Source organism: Cricetulus griseus, chromosome 2, assembly GCF_003668045.3.
Source record: "Cricetulus griseus strain 17A/GY chromosome 2, alternate assembly CriGri-PICRH-1.0, whole genome shotgun sequence".
NCBI classification, from domain to species: domain Eukaryota; kingdom Metazoa; phylum Chordata; class Mammalia; order Rodentia; family Cricetidae; genus Cricetulus; species Cricetulus griseus.
In genome coordinates this window covers 33,468,285-33,488,314 of record NC_048595.1, presented here as the reverse complement: position 1 = coordinate 33,488,314, position 20,030 = coordinate 33,468,285, and the positions used below count along the sequence as shown (strand labels likewise).

The following is a 20,030-nucleotide window of genomic DNA, read 5'->3' as shown; positions in this document are numbered from 1 at the left end:
ACGTGCTGTGCTACTTAGCATAGAGCGCCTCAGCTTTTTCTGGTTTCTACCATCATGCTATCTACAGTTAGAGTGTTTTGGGTAGGTTATAGGTATCATTTTTCTGGGAACTATGCTAAGTTACATAATGCACATTGATTGATTCCTTCTAGGTAGAGGAACCCACATAACAGACCATGGGCACAGAACTTGTATTACTTGTCTCTAGTCAAAAAAAAAAAAAAACTCCTATTCTCAGGTTGGACCAAACTACTTGCTTTTGCAAAAAGAGTGTGTGGAAAGAGAAGCAGGTCACTCTCAAGAAGCCGATTCATTGTGAGTTTGTCTACTGTTCTTTTCTTCTGTTCAAGGGTGACATATTGGATATAAGAGTTTCCTCCTCCAAGACAGATGGAAAAGAACAGAAAATCACTCCCAACATACAGCTCCAAACCTGAGCAACAAATTAATCCTGCTACAATCCAGTAAGATTACTGAGGTTTTAGGAATGGCAGCTTAGTGTCCCTTGTCCATCAACACAGCCATCTTGGTCTGACAGTGATTTGTTCCAATTACTACATAACATGTTGATTCAAATCACAGGTCAGTTACATGAAACAAAGACACTGTCCCTTTCCTAAAAAGTGAATACTCCAAGGCAGCTTCTCTAGTATCCTGGTTCTCAACTCCACCCTACCATGCCCTATTACCTTGAGAAATGCCCTCTTGATATCTTTGTTCCTAAGACTATATACCACAGGGTTGAGCAAGGCTGTGAAGGTATTGTAAAAGAGTGAGATCTGCTTGTCTCTCTTAGGGGAGTAGCTAGAGTTGGGCCTCATGTAGATGTAAGTGGCTGGACCATAGAAAAATGTGACCACAGTCAGGTGGGAGACACAAGTAGAGAAAGCCTTGCAGCGAGTTTGGGTAGACTTAATCTTGAGAATTGCCATCCCAATATGAATGTATGAGACCACAATGAGGGAAACTGGAGTAAGACACATAAAAACGCTCACAATCAGATCCACCATCTCAATGATGTGGGTATCTGTGCAAGCCAGGCTACGCACTGAAGGGCCTTCACAAAAGTAGTGGTTGACCTTGTTGGGCCCACAATATGGCAGACTCATGGTGAAGAAAGTATGTAACAAGGCAGAGAGGAAACTACAGACAAAAGACCCAGCTGTCAATTGTATACACAGTCCCCAATTGAGGATGACAGTATAATGCAGTGGGTAGCAAATGGCCACATATCGGTCATAAGCCATGATAACAAACAAGGTGCTCTCAGTAGCAGCCAGGGAACCAAATACATACATCTGCAGCCAGCAGCCAGCAAAAGAGATTGTCTGAGATTTAGCAAGAAGATGCACCAACATCTGGGGCATGGTGGTAGTGACATAGCACACATCCAACATGGCGAGTATACAGAGGAAGAAGTACATGGGTGTGTGCAGCTGTGTGTCCATGCAGATCAGCATGATGATGAGCCCATTGCCCATGACTGAGCTCAGGTAGATGAGAAGGAACACAGTGAAGAGGATGCTGTTGGTTGTGGGGTCACTGGAGAAGCCAAGCAGGATAAACTCAGAAACCCAGCTTTGGTTCTGTCCTGGAATCATCCACATGGTGCAGGCTGTAAAAGAATGACATCATCTGTGTGTCACCTGTCATATGCTAGATATAGAGGTAGAAAAGGAAGATACAGGCTGGTAAGACGGCTCAAAGATTAAGAGTACTGACTACTGTTCCAGAGGACCAAACATCTCAGAGCTGTCAGTTGCTCCAGTTCCAGGGGATATGACTCCCTCCTCTGACTTCCACAGGGAAGAAACACCTATGGTGCACAACCATGCAGTTAGGCAAAAAATGTATACAAAAAATAAACAAACATACAGCTTGCTTAGGAAAATAAATGTTGTGTTGAAGACTCTGAGAATACTGTTCAGTTTCTGTGCACCCTTCTCAAGTTGCTGAATCTCCCAATACCTCAGGCCCGTCATGCATCAGATGAGGCTGATGACACTCATGTCTCAGGATTATGATGGGTATCTAAAGCATCTCACAGAAGACTGGAGACAGCAGATAACACATCACTTATCATATGCAGCCTCATACTCTCATTCCAACTCTGGGAAGGCAGATACAGAGCATCCCCAGAATAAGAAGGAGAGCTACACTAGCTGAAATGATGAGGACTGTACTACACTGAGAGACCCTGCCTCAAGGAATATTATCAGAGCAATTGAAGATGAACCCATGTCAGGCTCCAATCTTACATCACAGACATATGCAAAATAGAGAGTAAAAAGTAGATGAAAACAGAAAAAAACATCAGTCCAATGGCGGTCTAGATTCACATAGTCATTGACAGACGTTCATGTGTGCAGTGCACTGGGGACACTGTAGTCTTCCCAGGGAATGCTGATGGATCATGTGGATATGAAGCAGGAAAGTTATTTCTTCCTGTTTTACTCTTACCTCCCTCTGCAGACAAGCAACCAATTCCAGGTACAATGGAGCTTTAAATAGTAAAAATATAGCAAACGATATTTTAGATTTAAATCTGATAAATATACCTATCATTTTAGATGAAGCAAAGATAAGATTTCTTTTAAAAGAGCATTTTCCTCTAAGGGAAAAATAAGGGTAACCTGGAATAAGAAAAAATGCACTCAAAGTACGTAGACAATGATCTAGAAAAGCACAAACATAACAACAGATGCCCCAATAGAACATTTAATGCATTGCTTGCCAATACAACTATCAATTGTATTTCTGAAACAATATGTAAACAAATAGGAACACACACATGCTTAAGGGAAGACATGTAAAGGAAATTTCCTAATACTACTTACAATAGTCTGAACTAGGGCACCACTCATGTTAATGATCAAGAAAATGGTTAAAGCAGGAATTGGCTCTGATGGGAGCACAATATGAAATAGCCTTCTAGGCATCCTCAGTCTTCACTTTCCCTGTCCCATATCCGCTCCCGACCTGTCTACTACTCATAACCCTCACAACTGTCTTTCCTGTCAAGGCAGGTCAGGAATCCATCGTCTCTTCTGGCATTTATTGCTTCAGCATTTCCATGTGTCCATTGCTTCCACTTTTCTTCTTACAATCTTCTTTTTTAATTTTTAAAAATTATTTCCTTACAACATACTTTAATTATATCCTTCTCCTCCACCAGCTACTCCCAGACTTTCTCCACACAACTTCATATTCTATTTTTCTCCCACACTTTCTTTCAAGACACAACAAAACAAACTACAGAAACTAGAAAAATAAAGAAAATCAAAACAAACAAAATAACACACCAAAACCATGGAGTCCGTCTCCTGTTGGCCAACCACTCCTGAGCATGCAGCCAACCTTAGACAGTAACAGATATGTGCAGTGGCACTATCAAGAAAACAGATTTTCCCTTTCTGAGGCACCAATTGCAAATAAGTTCTTTTTAGGGGCAGAACACAGTGTCCACTTCCCTTTCCCAGTGATGGCTGTTTGTCTTCCTCTGCATGTTCTTCATGTGACTGCTGCAGTGGTTTTTCAAAGTTTTCATATTGCTCCAATCTGGCTCCTGCTGAAAGCCTTTTAAAGCCTCCCAAGCTCTGCATTTGAGTTGAATGCACAGGCCATTCCTGAACCTCCTGCTCTGTGGAGACTAAGCCTCAGCACACAACTGTCTCCTCCACCTCCTCTCTCTCCCCATTCACAAATCCTCATCCTGTACCCAACATGCCTTGCCTCTTTCACACCTTAAGGCATGTGCTTCAATTCTCATCATGGAAGGAGGACCACCCCCTGCACTGTGTTGCTCACACTGTGGCAACAGCAGGACTCAGCTCTTCCAAGGAAGCCTTACCTGTTATGCTACCACCTCCCAGTCCTAACCCAGGAGGACACATCCTGAATTTCTTGTTCATTGGAAAAGTACAATCTGAAGAATCCTTGTGGGTTCTGATGTCAAATTTGGCACCAAACAACCTGGACAAACCCTTTGTTACTCTCTTGTTAACTGAAACCCCACACAACTAAGAAAGGATTATCTTTGGTGGTGTATGGCTATCTGGATGATTTCCTAACCTTTTAAATAATAAAAACACTGTATTTATTTTGAATAATTTATATATCCCAGACAATTTCCATTAACTTTAGCTCAACATTACAATAATTCACTGAAGGAAGTGTTTTTACCTTCTTGTTACAGGTGAAAATCTAAGGCCTGGAGAGGGCATCTTGTTCAAGATTACAAGCTCAGCATCGAGAAGTGGGAGTTAATATGGAGTGACATCACAGCCTGGCTCTCAGTCACCTACCCTGCTTCTGCCACTAATGGCTCTGAAGTGGGGAGGTGAAGAAGAAAAAGTCTTCACATTGTCCATGTAGTTGAGCATAAGGATACTCAGCACATCCAGAGTCCTCCTAGGACAGAGCTGGATGGCTAGACACAGACCAGCTCTCCTGGTAAGATTTCCCTCCTGTCTGAATGTGGGAGACCCTGGGACGCATTCAACTTATATGAATCCAAGGAAAGGGGATTTGAGTTGTGATTTCTATGGCATGGGGACACTATTTAGTGATCCACTTCCTGTTATGATTTCCCAGTCCATTGGTCTACAAATTCTCTTACAGTGACCAATCAGGACTGTGGCCCAATTCTATGCACCCAGAACACAGAGATAAAGACATCAGGATGGAGTTCTGGGCCAGAAAATGCTACATGCGTTAGCCTCAACCTACAATGTCCAAATTTGGAGGGTTGGATCAGGAGTGCTAGGATTTACTTGAATATGTAACAACTTTGAGGCCAAGCTAGGCTACAGAAGACTAATTACTCCTCAACATAAAACAAACCAAAGCAAAAGATCATGATTGTTTTGCCCATGAGGTACATAAAATTGGGTTTCTGTGTGGGAAAACTCCTTCAAAGACATTGACTATCACTGCTCTTTCAAAGATATGGCTTTCTGCTTCATTTGGGGTCTTTGAACTTAGGACTCCATATCCTTTCCTTGTCAACATTATATGAAACAGAAAACCTCTCTGTAAGTATTAATCAATTAATAAAATGAGGAAGGATGATGGAAGTAAAGACACAAGTTTGAGAATGAGAAGAAAGATGAGCAGGCAAGGGGTAAATGCATGCACAGGGGCCCTGGAAGTGGATGCCTTAGCTATTTCTCATTTACAGTGCCAAAGATGCCTTAGCCCCACCCACAATCCAAACATCAGTATCTTACCACTTTAAATCCAAGAAATGTGTCACTGAGTTGCTGTTTCTCTCTCTTCTGAGCTTTCTAAAGCAACTGAATCCAAAGAGAAGGGATTCTATCCAGGTCAATCTCCAGAAAAAATTATAAGATGCTGTAGAGTTAGAGGGTTGACTCTCTTGCTTCCCCTGCATGTGGACCAGCCCCAGTTCCGGAAGATGGCCCCTATACAATACCGCTTAACAAAGGAAACACACACATCTTCCTCTCTTCCCAGTGGAACCAGATGCTGAGGTTTTATGACCCTGCCTCCTCTCTGAGCCTCCCAGGAGACATGGAAAAGGACCATTTCTGTTCCCAGTAGGGATGCTGAGATGATCCCTGGATGCTGTCAACAAGAGCACTAAAGTGAGACCTTTGAGGGCAGAGCAGGAGGAAAAACCCACAGGATTAGGAGTAGTGACCTGTTCACTTTTCTGGACTAATTGGTAAATAAGAGAAGCTCAGAGAAAAGGAGGTGGGACCTGGTTACCTCATAGACAGGTCAAGGACTTAAGTTCTCATTCTGATTCCTCTTTTACTGCTCAAACCCTGAGCCCTGACACTTGATGAGAGCATGTGTGAGACACACACCTCTTCCTTCCTTGACTACATTGGGGCTAATCAAAGTCCTCCCTTCTCTGCTGTGTAATATCTGAGCAAGCCAACCAGCCACTCTGGTGATAATAAAGAGCCAGCAACAATGGGGGCTGGAGGGTGACTATGAGAAAAAGAGGATTTACTGCTAGTGCAGAACTCTAAGATTGTTTCCCAGAACACACAGGGCACCTCATAACCATCCATAAGTCCAGTTCTAGAGGATCTGGGATTCTTCTCTCTCGTCCCCAGGGACAAAGCATGCATGTGTTATACATCTATCTATCTATCTATCTATCTATCTATCTATCTATCTAGGCATAGCCACATGGAAGTCAGCAGTGACATCCCATGACAGTGGAGTGAGAAAACTCTCTGCTGTACTCATATCTCTTAGATGCAAATTAGAATTTAGGTTCAAATACACCAAACCCTGGAGCATGATCTCTTGAACTTGATGTCATTCTGACTTGGTTGCATCTTGTATAGAATTCCAATAGTAACCTCTTCCATTTTAGGCTGGCTAGACCATAAATGTGATGATGTCAGCACCTGCCATAATTTCTAGCCAGTGTCCCATGACCTCTTATCTCCATCCCTGCCTTATGTCTGTGTCTTGGATTCCTAAGGATTCAGAAGGAGATGACTGGATTAATAGACTTGCTAGTTAGAATGATTTATAGATGAGGAGTTATAATTTCTTTTTTCAAGAGATTATTTTTTATAAGTTCAAATTAGAAACAAGGCTGCTTCACATGGCAATACCTTCTCCCTCTTCCTCCCCTCCTCTCAACCCCTCACCTCACCCCCTCTGCTCCCCAGGGAGTGTAAGGCCCCCATGGGGTTTCCCCAAAGTCGGTCATATTATCCTGGGCAGGGCCTAGGCCCTCCCAGATGTGTCCAGGCTGGGAGAGCAACCCTCCATATGGGATGGGTTCCCAAAGTCCCTTCTTACACCAGGGATAAATACAGATCCACTACCAGGGACCCCATAGAGTGCTGGGGCCTCCTCATTGATGTACACAATGGAGTACTACTAGGTGAAAAAAGCAATAGAATCTTGAAATTTGCAGGCAAATGGATGGAACTAGAAGAAACCATCCTGAATGAGGTAACCCAGTCACAAAAAGACAAACATGGTGTGTACTCATTCATATATGAATTTTAGATATAAAGCAAAGGATTAGAAGCCTACAATCCTGATCACCAAAGGAACTAGGAAGCACAAAGAACTCTAAGAGAAGAATGCATGGACCCCAGAGAAGGGGAAGGGGCAGGATCTCATGAGCTAATTGGGAACATGAGGGGAGGGAGGAGGGGGCTGGGAGAATGAGAGGGGGAGAGGAGGAGGGGAGAGGAGGAAATGGAGGAGCAGAAAGGTTGAGTTGGGGGAAGAATAGAGCAGAGCAGGATAAGAGATACCATAACAGAGGGAGCCATTATAGGTTCAAGGAGACATCTGGCACTAGGGAGATTTCCAGAGATCTACAAGGATGACACCAATTGACAATCTAGGCAATGGTGGAGAGGATACCCTAAATGCCCTTCCCCTATAATGATACTGATGACTGCCTTATATGTCATCCTAGAGCCCTCATCCAGTGGCTGATGGAAGCAGAGGCAGACACCCACAGCTATACACTGAACTTATCTCTGGAACCAGTTGCAGAGAGGGAGGAGCGAAAAGCAAAGAGATCAGGACCACGCTGGTGAAACCCACAGAAACAGCTGACCTGAACAAGGGGGAGTGCATGCACCCCAGACTGATGTCAAGGAGACCAGCACGGGACTGATCCAGACCCCTCAATAAGGAGTTATAAGTTCTGTGAGCTGCTCCTTGAACACAACCAATAGTAAAAAGTTAAATATAAAATGCCAATCAAATAAATTGTATTGGAAACAAAGACAAGGTTATGGAAATGTGGTTCAGCTTCATAACACCTGAGTAAATAGAATGCTTGAGGCTGGAGTTTGAATCATAGCATTAAAAAAAGTGAAGTCTCGACACCTGAGGCCTGGGAACTGCTAAAGCAGATCCCATCCCAGTGGATCCATCCCACCCAGAGACTGCCAAAGTACCAGTCATGCCTCCATCTATGGGAAGAGGAGAGACATAGGAGTTTTGGACCTGTTTGCACACTCTTGAAGGGAATCTTGGTCCCATACCTATCAGGAGAAAAAGAGAACCCTTCTACACCTACTGGAAGAAGGATGGGAAGAAGACAATATAAAAACCCATTCAACAACAGAAAAAAACAATATGACACCACCGGAGTCTAGTGACTCTACACCAGAAAGACCTGAACATCACAATGCAGATGAACCAGAAGAGAATGACCTTAAAAAGAAATTCTTGAAAATGTTAGAGACCCTCAAAGAGACTATGAGAAAATCTCTTAAAGAAATGGAAGAAAAAACAAACCAAAAAATACAAGAAATCAACAAATCTCTTAAGGAAAAAGTTCAAGATCTAAAAACTGAAATAGAGACAATAAAGAAAGCACAATCTGAGGGAATGCTGGAAATAGAAAAGCTGGGTAAACAATCAGGAACTACAGATGTAAGCATAACCAACAGAACACAAGAGATGGAAGACAGAATCTCCAGTGTTGAATATACACTAGGAGAAATAGACTCCTTGACCAAAGAAAATCTTAAATCCAACAAATCCATAACACAAAAAATCAAGGAAATATGGGACACAGTGAAAAGACCAAACCTAAGAATAATAGGTATAGAAGAAGGTGAAGAAACCCAACTCTAAGGTGCAGAGAACATATTCAACAAAATCATAGAATAAAAATTTCCCAACCTAAAGAAAGACATGCCAATGAAAGTACAAGAAGCCTACAGAACACCAAATAGAGTGGACCACAAAAAGTCTCCTTGACACATAATTATCAAAACCCCAAACATACAGAATAAAGAAAGAATTTAAGAGCAGAAAAGGAAAAAGGCAAAGTAACATATAAAGGCAAACTTATCAGAATTACACCTGACTTTTCCATAGAAACTCTCAAAGCCAGAAGGGCTTGGATAGATATTCTGTCTACACTAAGAGACCATGGATGCCAGCCCAGACTACTATGCCCAACAAAGCTTTCAATCACTATAGATGGAGAAAACAAGATATTCCATGACAAAACCAGATTTGAACAATACATATCCACCAAACCAGCCCTACAGAAAGTTCTGGAAGGAAAACTGCAACCCAAGGAAGTTAACTACAACCACAAAAACATGGGCAATAGATAATCCCACTATACCAACAGCCAAAAGAAAAATAGGTTGGAAATCCACACACAATTCCATCACCACCACCAAATCCAAAGCAAACAAGAATGAACAATCCATGGCCATTAATATCCCTCAATATAAATGGTCTTAACTCGCCTATAAAAAGACACAGGTTAGCAGAATGGATAAGACAACAGAATCCATCCTTCTGCTGCATACAAGAAACACACCTCAATCTCAAAGTCAGATGGTTCCTCAGAGTAAAGGGTTGGGAAAAGATTTCCCAATCAAATGGACCCAAGAAACCAGCAGGGTAGCAATCCTAATATCTAACAAATTAGACTTTAAATGAAAATCAATCAGAAGAGATGAAGGAGGTCACTTCCTACTCATCACAGGAGAAATCCATCAAGATGAAGTCTCAATTCTGAACATCTATGCCCCAAATACAAAGGCATCCACGTTCGTAAAAGAAACATTACTAAAATTCAAATCACACATAAAACCACACACAATTATAGTGGGAGACTTCAATAACCCACTCTTATCACTAGACACAGGAACACCAGACAGAAACTTAACAAAGAAACAAAGGAAGTGTAATAGAAGTTATGGCTCATTTGGATTTAACAGACAACTATAGACCATTCCATTAAACACAAAAGACTATACCTTCTTCTCAGCACCACATGGAAACTTCTCTAAAATTTACCACATACTGGGCAACATAGTAAACTACAACAGGCACAAAAAATTAAAATAACTCCCTGTATTTTATCAGACCACCATGCTCTAAAGGTAGAATTCAACAACAACACAAATTGCAGAAAACCTACAAACTCATGGAAGTTCAATAATGTGCAATTACACCATTCCTGGGTCAAGGAAGAAATAAAAAAAAAGAAATTAAAGATTTCCTAGAATACAACATACCCAAACTTAAGGGACAATTTGAAAGCAGTGCTAAGAGGAAATTTCATAGCATTAAGTGCCCACATGAAGAAACTGGAGAATAGTCACACTAGAGAATTAACAGCACAACTGAAAGCTCTAGAACACAAAGAAGCCAGTGCACCGCAGAGGAATAGACACCAGGAAATAATCAAATTGAGGGCTGAAATCAATAAAGTAGAAACTAGGAAAACAATACACAGTATAAATGTAACGAGGAGTTGGTTCTTTGAGAAAAGCAACAAGATAGACAAAACTTTATCCAAACTTACCAAACATCAGAGTGAACATGCAAATGAATAAAATCAGAAAGGAAAAGAGGGGCATACCAACACACACAGAGAAAATTCAGAGAAAAAATCAGGTCATACTTTGAAAACCTGTGTTCCTCAAAATTAGAAAATCTAAAGGAAATGGACAATTTTCTGGATAGATACCACTTACCAAATTTAAATCAAGAACAGATGAGCAATTTAAATAGACATATAACTCCTAAGGAAATAGAAAAAGTCATCAAAAGTCTCCTAACCAAAAAAGCCCAGGGCCAGATGTCTTCAGTGCAGAATTCTACCAGAAATTCAAAGAAGAGCTAATACCCAATTCTCCTCAAAATATTCCACACAATAGAAGCAGAAGGGTCATTGCCAAACTCTTTTTACAAGGCTTCAATAAGCTTGGTACCCAAGCCACACAACGACACAACTAATAAAGAGAACTACAGACCAATATCCCTCATGAACATTGATGCAAAAAAATACTCAATAAAATACTGGCAAATTGAATCCAAGAACACATCAGAGAAATCATCTCCCATGATCAAATCATCTCCCAGGCTTCATCCCAGGGATGCAAGGATGGTTCAACATATGAAAATCCATCAATGTAATTTACCATATAAACAGACTGAGAAAGAAACACCACATGATCATCTCACTAGATGCTGAAAAAGCCCTTGACAAAATCCAACACCCATTCATGATAAAGGTCTTGGAGAGATCAGGGATAACAGGAACATACCTAAACATAATAAAAGCAATATACAGTAAGCCGACAGTCAACATCAAAATAAATAAAGAGAAACTCAAGGGAATTCCTCTAAAATCATGAACAAGACAAGGCTGCCCTCTCTCTCCATACCTCTTCAATATTGTCCTTGAAGTTCTAGCCAGAGCAATAAGACAACAAAAGGAAATCAAGAGGATACTAATTGGAAAGGAAAAAGTCAAACTTTCTCTATCTGCAGATGATATGATAGTCTACATAACCTACATAACCTACATGACCTGAAAAACTATACCAGGGAACTCCTACAGCTGATAAACACCTTCAGCAAAGAGGCGGGATTCAAGATTAACTCAAAAAAATCAGTAGCCCTTCTATATACACATGATAAATGCAATGAGAAAGAAATCATAGAAACATCACCCACAATTGCCACAAACAACATAAAATATCTTTGGGTAATGCTAACCAAAAAGTGAAAGACCTGTATTGCAAGAACTTTGAGTCTTTAAAGAAAGAAACCAAAGAAGATACCAAAAAATGGAAAGATCTCCCATGCTTTTGAATTGTTAGGATCAACATAGTAAAAATGGCAATAGGTCCGAGGAGAGATCTGGCACTAGAGAGATTTCCAGAGATCTACAAAGATGACACCAACTGACAATCTAGGCAATGGTGGAGAGGCTGCCCTAAATGCCCTTCCCCTATAATGAGACTGATGACTACCTTATATGCCATCCTAGAGCTCTCATCCAGTGGCTGATGGCAGCAGAGGCAGACACCCACAGCTATACACTGAACTGAACTCTGGAACCCAGTTGCAGAGAGGGAGAAATGAAGATCAAGGGGGTCAGGACCAGGCTGGTGAATCCCACAGAAACAGCTGACCTGAACAAGGGGGAGCACATGACCCCCAGTCTGCTGTCTGGGAAGCCATCACGGGACTGATCTAGACCCCTGAAAGTGGATGTCAACAAAGAGGCCTTAGCACCCTATGGGGCCTCTGGTAGTGGATCAGTATTTTTCCCTGGTGTAAGAAGGGACTTTGAGAGCCCATCCCACATGAAGGGATGCTCTCTCAGCCTGGAAACATGGGGGAAGCCCTAGGCCCAGCCCAAAATGATGTTGTGGAATTTGGAGAGCCCCATGGAGGAGCCCCTATCCTCTATGGGAAGCAGAGGGGGCTGATGGGGGGCTATGGGAAGCAGAGGGGAGAGGGGTAGGAGAGGGAGAAAAGTAAAAATAAAGCAATAAAAAACAATAAAAAAATGGAAATCTTGCCAAAAGCAATCTACAGATTCAATGCAATCGCCATTAAAATCCCAACACAATTCTTCACAGAAGCTTGAAAGAACAATTCTCAACTTTATATGGAAAACCAAAAGACCCAGGATAGCCAAAACAACACTGTACAATAAAGGAACTTCCAGAGGCGTCACCACCCCTGACTTCAAGTTCTATTATAAAACTATAGTCCTGAAAACATCTTAGTATTTGCACAAAAACAGACAGGTAGACCAATGGAATCGAATTGATTAACCTGATATTAACTCACACACCTATGAACACCTGATTTTTGACAAAGCTAAAATTATACAATGGAAAAAAGAAAGCATCTTCAATAAATGATGCTGGCATAACTGGATGCTGGCATGTATAGAAGACTGCAGATAGATCCATATCTATCACCATTCACAAAACTTAAGTCCAAATGGATCAAAGACCTCAACATAAATCCAGCCACACTGAATCTTTTAGAAGAGAAGGTAGGTGGTACTCTTGAATGAATTGGTACAATAGACCCCTTCCTGAACATAACACCAGTAGCAGAGACACTGAGATCTACAATTAATAAATGGGACCTCCTGAAGCTGAGAAGCTTCTGTAAGACAAAGGACACAGTCAACTAGACAAAATGGAAGCCACAGAATGGGAAAAGATATTCACCAACCACACATCTGACAGAGGGATGATTTCCAAAATCTACAAAGAACTCAAGAAGCTAGTCTCCAAAATACCAAATAATCAAATTAAAAAGTGGAGTGCATAACTAAATAGACAATTCTCAATAGAGGAATCTAAAATGGCTTAAAGACACATAAGAAAGTGTTCAACATCCTTAGCCATCAGGGAAAAATGAAAAACAAAACAACTCTGAGATACCATCTTACTCCTGTCAGAATGGCTAAAATCAAAAACACCAATGACAGTTTATGATGGAGAGGATGTGGAGAAAGGGGATCACTCCTCTACTGCTGGTGGGAGTGCCAACTCATGCAGCCACTTTGGAAATCAGTATGGCGGTTCCACAGGAAAATGGAAATCAGTCTACCACAAGATCTAGCAATTCCACTCTTAGGCATATACCCAAAAGATGCACATTCATACAACAAGGACATCTGTTCAACGATGTCCATCACAGCATTATTTGTAATAGCCAGAACTTGGAAGCAACCTAGATGCCCCTCAACTGAAGAATGGATGGAGAAAATGTGGTACATTTATACAATGGAGTACTACTCAACAGGAAAAAAAACCAATGGAATCTTGAAATTCGAAGGAAAATAGATGGAACTAGAAGAAACCATCCTGAGTGAGGTAACCCAGTCACAAAAGACAAAAATTGTATGTATTCACTCATATATGGATTTTACATCTAGAGTAAAGAAGTAACAGCCTACAATACACACAGGCAGAGAAGCTAGGAAACAAGAAGGACCCTAAGCGAGACATACATGGTCCCCCAGAGAAGGGGAAAGGGACAAGCTAATGGGGAGCATGGGCAAAGGGAAAGTGAGTTAGAAGAAAGAGAAGTGGAGAAGAGGAGGACATAAGGGAACAAGAAAATCTAGTCAGGGGAAGAATAGAGGAGAGCAAGAAAAGAGATACAATCATAGAGGGGGCCATTATAGGTTTAAAGAGAAATCTTGTGCTAAGGAAATGTCCAGAGACCTACAAGGTTGACCCCAACTAACAATCTAAGCAACAATCAAGACCTTAAATGCCCTTCTCTGATAGTGAGATTGATGACTACCTTTTATGCCATCCTAGTGCCTTCATCCAGTAGCTGATGGAAGCAGATTCAGACACCCACAGCTAACCACTGAGCTGAACTCTGGAATCCAGTTGCAGAGAGGGAGGAGTGAAGAGCAAAGGGGTCAAGACCAGGTTGGAGAAACCTACAGAAACAGCTGACCTGAACAAGGGGTTGCTCATGGACCCAAGACTGATAGCTGGGAAACCAGCATAGGACTGTTCCAGACCCCCTGAATGAGGAAGTCAGTTCGGAGGTCTAGACTATCTATGGGGCCTCTGGTAGTAGATCAGTATTTACCCTTAGTACACAAATGAACTTTGGGAGCCCTCTATACATAGTCTAGACACACTGGGGAGGGTCTAGGCCCTGCTCCAAATGATATGACAGACTTTGAAGATCCCCATGGAAGGCCTCACCCTCACTGGGGAGCAGAAAGGGATTGGGATAGGGGGTTGGTTGGGGGCAGGGTAGGATGGGAGTGAGAGAGAACTGAGGTTGACATGCAAAAGAAGCTTGTTTCTAATTTAAATAAAAAAGGAAAAATTAAAAAATAACAAAGTAAAGTCAGCCGGTTGGTGGTAGTGCACACCTTTAATCCCAGCAAGTGGTAGGCAGAGGCAGGCATATTTCTGAGTTTGAGGCCTCAAAATATGAGGCTTTTCAAAGTGTGCGTGGTCTTCGTAATCTGTGCCAGCCCCCAAGAGGGAGTGGCTAACATTTCCCCTACAGAGGCCTCCTCACTGACACTCACATTCAGGGGGTCTGGATTAGTCCCATCCTGGCCTCACAGTCATCAGTCTAGGGTCCCTGAGCTCCTCCTTGTTCAGGTCAGCTGTTTCTATGGGTTTCACCAGCCCGGTCTTGACCCCTTTGCTCATCACTCCTCCCTCTCTGCAACTGGGTTTCAAGAGTTCAGTTCAGTGTTTAGCTGTGGGTGTCTGCTCTGCTTCCATCAGCCACTGAATGAAAGCTCTAGGATGGCATATAAGATAGTCATCAATCTCATTATCGGGGAAGGGCATTTAAGGAAGCCTCTCCACTATTGTGTCATCCTTGTAGATCTCTGGAAATCTCCCTAGTGCCAGATTTCTCTTTAAACCTATAATGGCTCCCTCTATTGTGGTATCTCTTATGTTGCTTTCCACTATTCTTCCCCTGACTCAAACTTCCTGCTACCTCATGTCCTCCACTTCCCTCTTCTTCTCCCCCTCTCTTTCTCCCAGCTCCCACACCCCTCTCTCCCCCATGCTCCCGATTTTCTCAGGAGATCCTGTAACATTCCCCTTCTCTGGGGTACCACGTATGTCTGTCTCTCTTTTGTCATGGAATATCTTGTTTTCTCCATCTATAGTGATTGAGAGTTTTGTTGGGTATAGTAGTCTGGGCCAAACTCTGTGGTCTCTTAGTGTTTGTAGAACATGTATCCAGGACCTTCTGGCTTTCAGACTTTCCATGGAGAAGTCAGGAGTAATTCTGATAGGTTTGCCTTTATATGTTACTTGGCCTTTTCCCTTTGCTGCTCTTAATATTCTTTCTTTATCCTGTATGTTTGGTGTTTTGATTATTATGTGGCGAGGGGATTTTTTTTTTTTTTGGTCCAGTCTATTTGGTGTTCAGTAAGTGTCTTGTACCTTCATGGGTGTGTCCTTCTTCAGGTTGGGAAAATTTTCTTCTATGATTTTGTTGAATATGTTTTCTACACCTTTGAACTGGGCCTCTTTGCCTTCTTCTATGTCTATCATCCTTAGGTTTAGTCTTTTCATGTTTTCCCATATTTCCTTGATATTTTGTATCAAGGATTTGTTGGACTTAAGATTTTCTTTGGTCGATGAATCTATTTCCTCTACTTTATCTTCATCACCTGAGATTCTATCTTCCGTTTCTTGTATTCTGTTGGTTATGCTTGCATCTGTGGTTTCTGATTGTTTGCTCAGCTTTTTTATTTCCAGAATTCCCTCAGTTTGTGTTTTCTTTATTGTCTCTATTTCAGTTTTCAGGTCTTGAACTGTATGATTTGTTTCCTTCAGCTGTTAGATTGTTTTTTCTTGGCTTTCCTTAAGAGATTTGCTGATTTCTTGCAATTTTTGGTTTGTTTTTTTTTCTTCCATTTCTCTAAGAGATTTTCTCATATCCTCTTTGATGGCCTCTATCATTTTCATGAGGTTGTTTTTAAGGTCATTCTCTTCTGCTTCATCTGTGTTGGGTCTTGCTGGTGTAGAGGCCCTAGACTCTGGTGGTGTTATATAAGTCTTCCTGTTGTGGGATGTGTTCTTATGCTGTTGTCTTCCCATCTCTTCTTCCAGTGGGTATAGGTGGGGGTCTCTCCTTCTCCTCTTAACCAGAGGATGTAGGGGCAAGACTGGAATGGCTCTCTACCTGAGTGAGGAGGGGCAAGACTAGAATGGCTGCCTATGAAAATCTGATTGCTTTGTCTGCCTTCAGGTACCTCTGCAGGGTTTCGGTGGTGGGAAGGGTCTGGGAGTTGCAGGTCAGGGAGCTCAGAGAGGGAGAGGTGGGCTAGGATAGCCCCTGGGACTCACCTCTCAACCTGCTCTATTCTCTTTAAGGAATTTTCAATCCTTTTTCCTTTCTCTTCTAAGCATGCATATATTTTTTTAACAGACTGTAAATCATTTAGAGATTTCTTCCATCTTAATCTGTCTTTACATCTTCATCTTTTCTGATCACATGAGCCTTTAAACTGCTAAGCTGTATATCTAGGACCAAAGTGATGGCTTTGGAAGCTGTCTCTACCCCACTCCTTTGTTCCCTAAGAGCCTAATCTCATTGCCAAGGTGCTGGCTGGAGTCATGTTTACCACCCCAATTCTGGGAAGTTTCTGAGTCTATGCTGCCACATAGTAGCATGCCTCCTGTTGCTCATAAACCCCATTTAATTGTTTGGTAGCAGAACCTCTTAAAGGAGCTTCATGGATTTTGCCACTAGCACTGAGTCAGGAAGTCATCTCTTAAAGGAGCCACACCTCTGCTTGCCGCTAGGAAGCAATGCCTATCAAAGAAAAGACTGTTACCAAGAAGCCAAGTTTGACTCTGTTTTTGTGTGTTTAGAATTCTTTTTAACGCTTTTTCAGGCTTTATGTGGAAATTCTTGCTGAACATTTGGGTGCCAAATGTAACAGACACTTCCTGTCCCACAGCCACTCTCAAATAACCACTCAGATGCTTAATATAAATTATAAATGCTCAGCCAGTAGCTTGGGTTTATTATTAACTAGCTCTTACACTTTGAGTTAACACATATTTAAGCTCTGCCACGAGGCGGTACCTTTATTAACATGGCATGTTTGCTTCCTGCTCCCTCTGCATCTGGCTGGTGACTTCTCACACCACCCTTCTCCTTTCCATCATCTTTAGTTTGGTTGCCCCACCTATACTTCCTGCCTGATTACTGGACAATCAGCATTTATTAAACCAATTCAAGTTACAAATCTTTACAGTGTACTCTGCAGCAGGGATTTTTGTATATTAATACAAATTTAAGGTTATTTTTGTTTTAACATACTGTATGTATGTTTCTACTGTTGTTTAAGGTATTGTACATATGCAGATCATTAAAAATGTGATATATAGTTCTAGTCCTTGAAAGTTATTATAAACTATTTAGGATACATATTAAATGCAGGTTAATAGTTAGTCATCTATAACAATCAAACCTGTAGTCATGTTAAATATGTTTTCAAGGTCAAACAGATATATTTTAGAAAGATATGTGATGCCCAAACACTTCAGAGATCTACAGAATTTGGCATTTATGGTATTTTAATAGCATAAGGCTTTTCATAACAACGAGATATGTCTCCTCCAGGCAGCACCAATTTACTTCAAAAAAGGATGATAGGTACTGAAGAACTTCCATATTCAGTTTGTTTTCACTGAGGCAAATTTAACCACTTAGCAAGAAATTGCTTTTTGCCCCGACTGCTCACAATATGCTGTCTAGATTGAATAAGCAGAACGCAAAAGAAGGTGACTGCTAAACTTTGCCAAGACAAGGTAGGATAATACTCCAAAAATTTCTGCTTCACAGAAAAGTCTGTCAGATACTCTAGGCCCATAGGCTGAAAATGGATGCCCCAAGATTACAGAGAAAACTTGGGTGACTCTCCAGGCATTCAGCTGTCTCTATCATTTCTATAGTTGTGGAAGTTGTTTGCTCTTCACTTCCTGTATACTTGGGTAAAATTTCACCCTTCTCTAGTCTCTGATGGGGGTTAAAAACTACATAGTTATACCTATGTATAACTAGATGTTTATACCTATGTTTTCTTTGTTACTAAATTAAGAAAATAAACTTACAAAAGAGATGTAAAGTTTATGAGGTTGTGAAACATAAAAGCTCTAGGTGTTCTTCTAAGAAAATGTTTTAAGGTCAAAAAGATATTTTTAGGTTGGTAATAAAAGTTATGATGGAAAGTGGTTTAGGTATAAAACTTTGGACTCATTAAGATAGGATAGATAATCATTTCTCCAAATTTGCCAAATACTAATGGACTGGACATAGTGAATGTAATTCTTAACTGGTAATTCTTCACATTGTACATAGTTTTATCATGTTAGAGTTGTACCCTTTCCTCTTTATTTAGACAAAATTTGGAAACGTTATGGGAAATTTGATCAACCTGTGTGAAAGGTGCCTTGTGATTGGTTTAATAAAAAGCTTAATGGACAATAGCTATACAGGGGAGAATAGGCAGGATTTATGGGGAAAGAGAGGAACTTGGTATTAATCTAGGCTCATGAGGGAGATACCAGCAAGATGGAGAGGAAGTGAGACATACAGAATGGAAGATAGGTAAAAAGCCATGTGGCAGAATTTAGATTAATAGAATCAGGTAAATTTAAGTCATTCGAGCTAGTTGGGAACAAACCTAAGCTAAAGGCCAGCTTTCATAATTAATAATAAGGTTCCATGTCATTGTCTGGGTGCTGGTGGTCCAAGAAGGCTAAAGAGGAAGTCTGACTACACACATGGATTTCCATATGAAAGAAAATATAATTGGGCCCTTGCCATACACAATGCTAAACAACTAATTCAGAAAGGATCAAATCTAAAAGACACTTTTAAAATAAAACACAGGAGTAAATTTTCTTGTATTTTTGGCTGTGAGCCTACCCTTTAATGGCTGAGACATCTCTCCAGCCCAGGAGTAAATTTTCTTGACCTGGGATCAAGAAACAATTTCTTGGGTCTATTGCCAAATAACAAAAGATAAAAGTACTTGGTGAGGTGTGGTGCAGTATTCCTTTAATTTCACCATTCCTAGAACAGAGACAGAGGATCTCTGAGTTTGATGCCAGCATGGTCTACATGATGAGTTCCAGAAGATGGATAACTAAGGAGAATCTCTCTTTTATTTTATTAAAAAAGTATATGAATTGTATTTTACCAAAGTAAAAACTTGTATAATACAAAGGACATCATCAAAGAAGCAAAAATTCATGCAGGTATCCTGTTTCATCCTATAATCCCAGCACTGGGGAGGAGAAGGAAGAAAATCGAAAGTTCAAGGTTATCTTCAGGAGTGTGGAAAGTTCCAGGCTAGCCCAGGATATGGGAGAACTTTCAAAAATAAATATGTACATAAAAATAATAATGAGTATTAATGATGAATGAAGGGTGCCCATTATCCAAAATTAGGTGACCACAGAACAGAACTGGAAGGCCTGTGGCTTCCTTAGGAAATAATAGTTCAGGCATTGAATCAGAGAGGAGTCTACTGATTAGTCAGTTAAGAGCCACTCTGAAGATGTGAGGCAATCCATACCCACCACCAGAAAATGGTAAAGAAAGCCAGCAGTCAGTAATCAATAGTTGGACATGCTCTTGGCTGCTGCCAATGAAGAGAAACTATAGGAAGGCTCTGATGAGACCCCAGCTCCCTTCACTTACAGTATTGCATCATTTGAAAGAAGAGATTATCAGGTTTCTCCGTAGACTACACTGAATTT

At 41.1% G+C, this 20,030-nt stretch overlaps 1 protein-coding gene across 1 annotated transcript; it reads right to left on the bottom strand.

The window, feature by feature from the left end:
- Positions 1–587: 587 nt before the first annotated feature.
- On the bottom strand, positions 588–1,607 carry LOC100750858 (olfactory receptor 2A12-like). Its single transcript, XM_027399006.2, has one exon. It carries the CDS (start codon positions 1,605–1,607, stop codon positions 588–590), a length of 1,020 nt encoding a protein of 339 aa, XP_027254807.1.
- Positions 1,608–20,030: the final 18,423 nt, after the last annotated feature.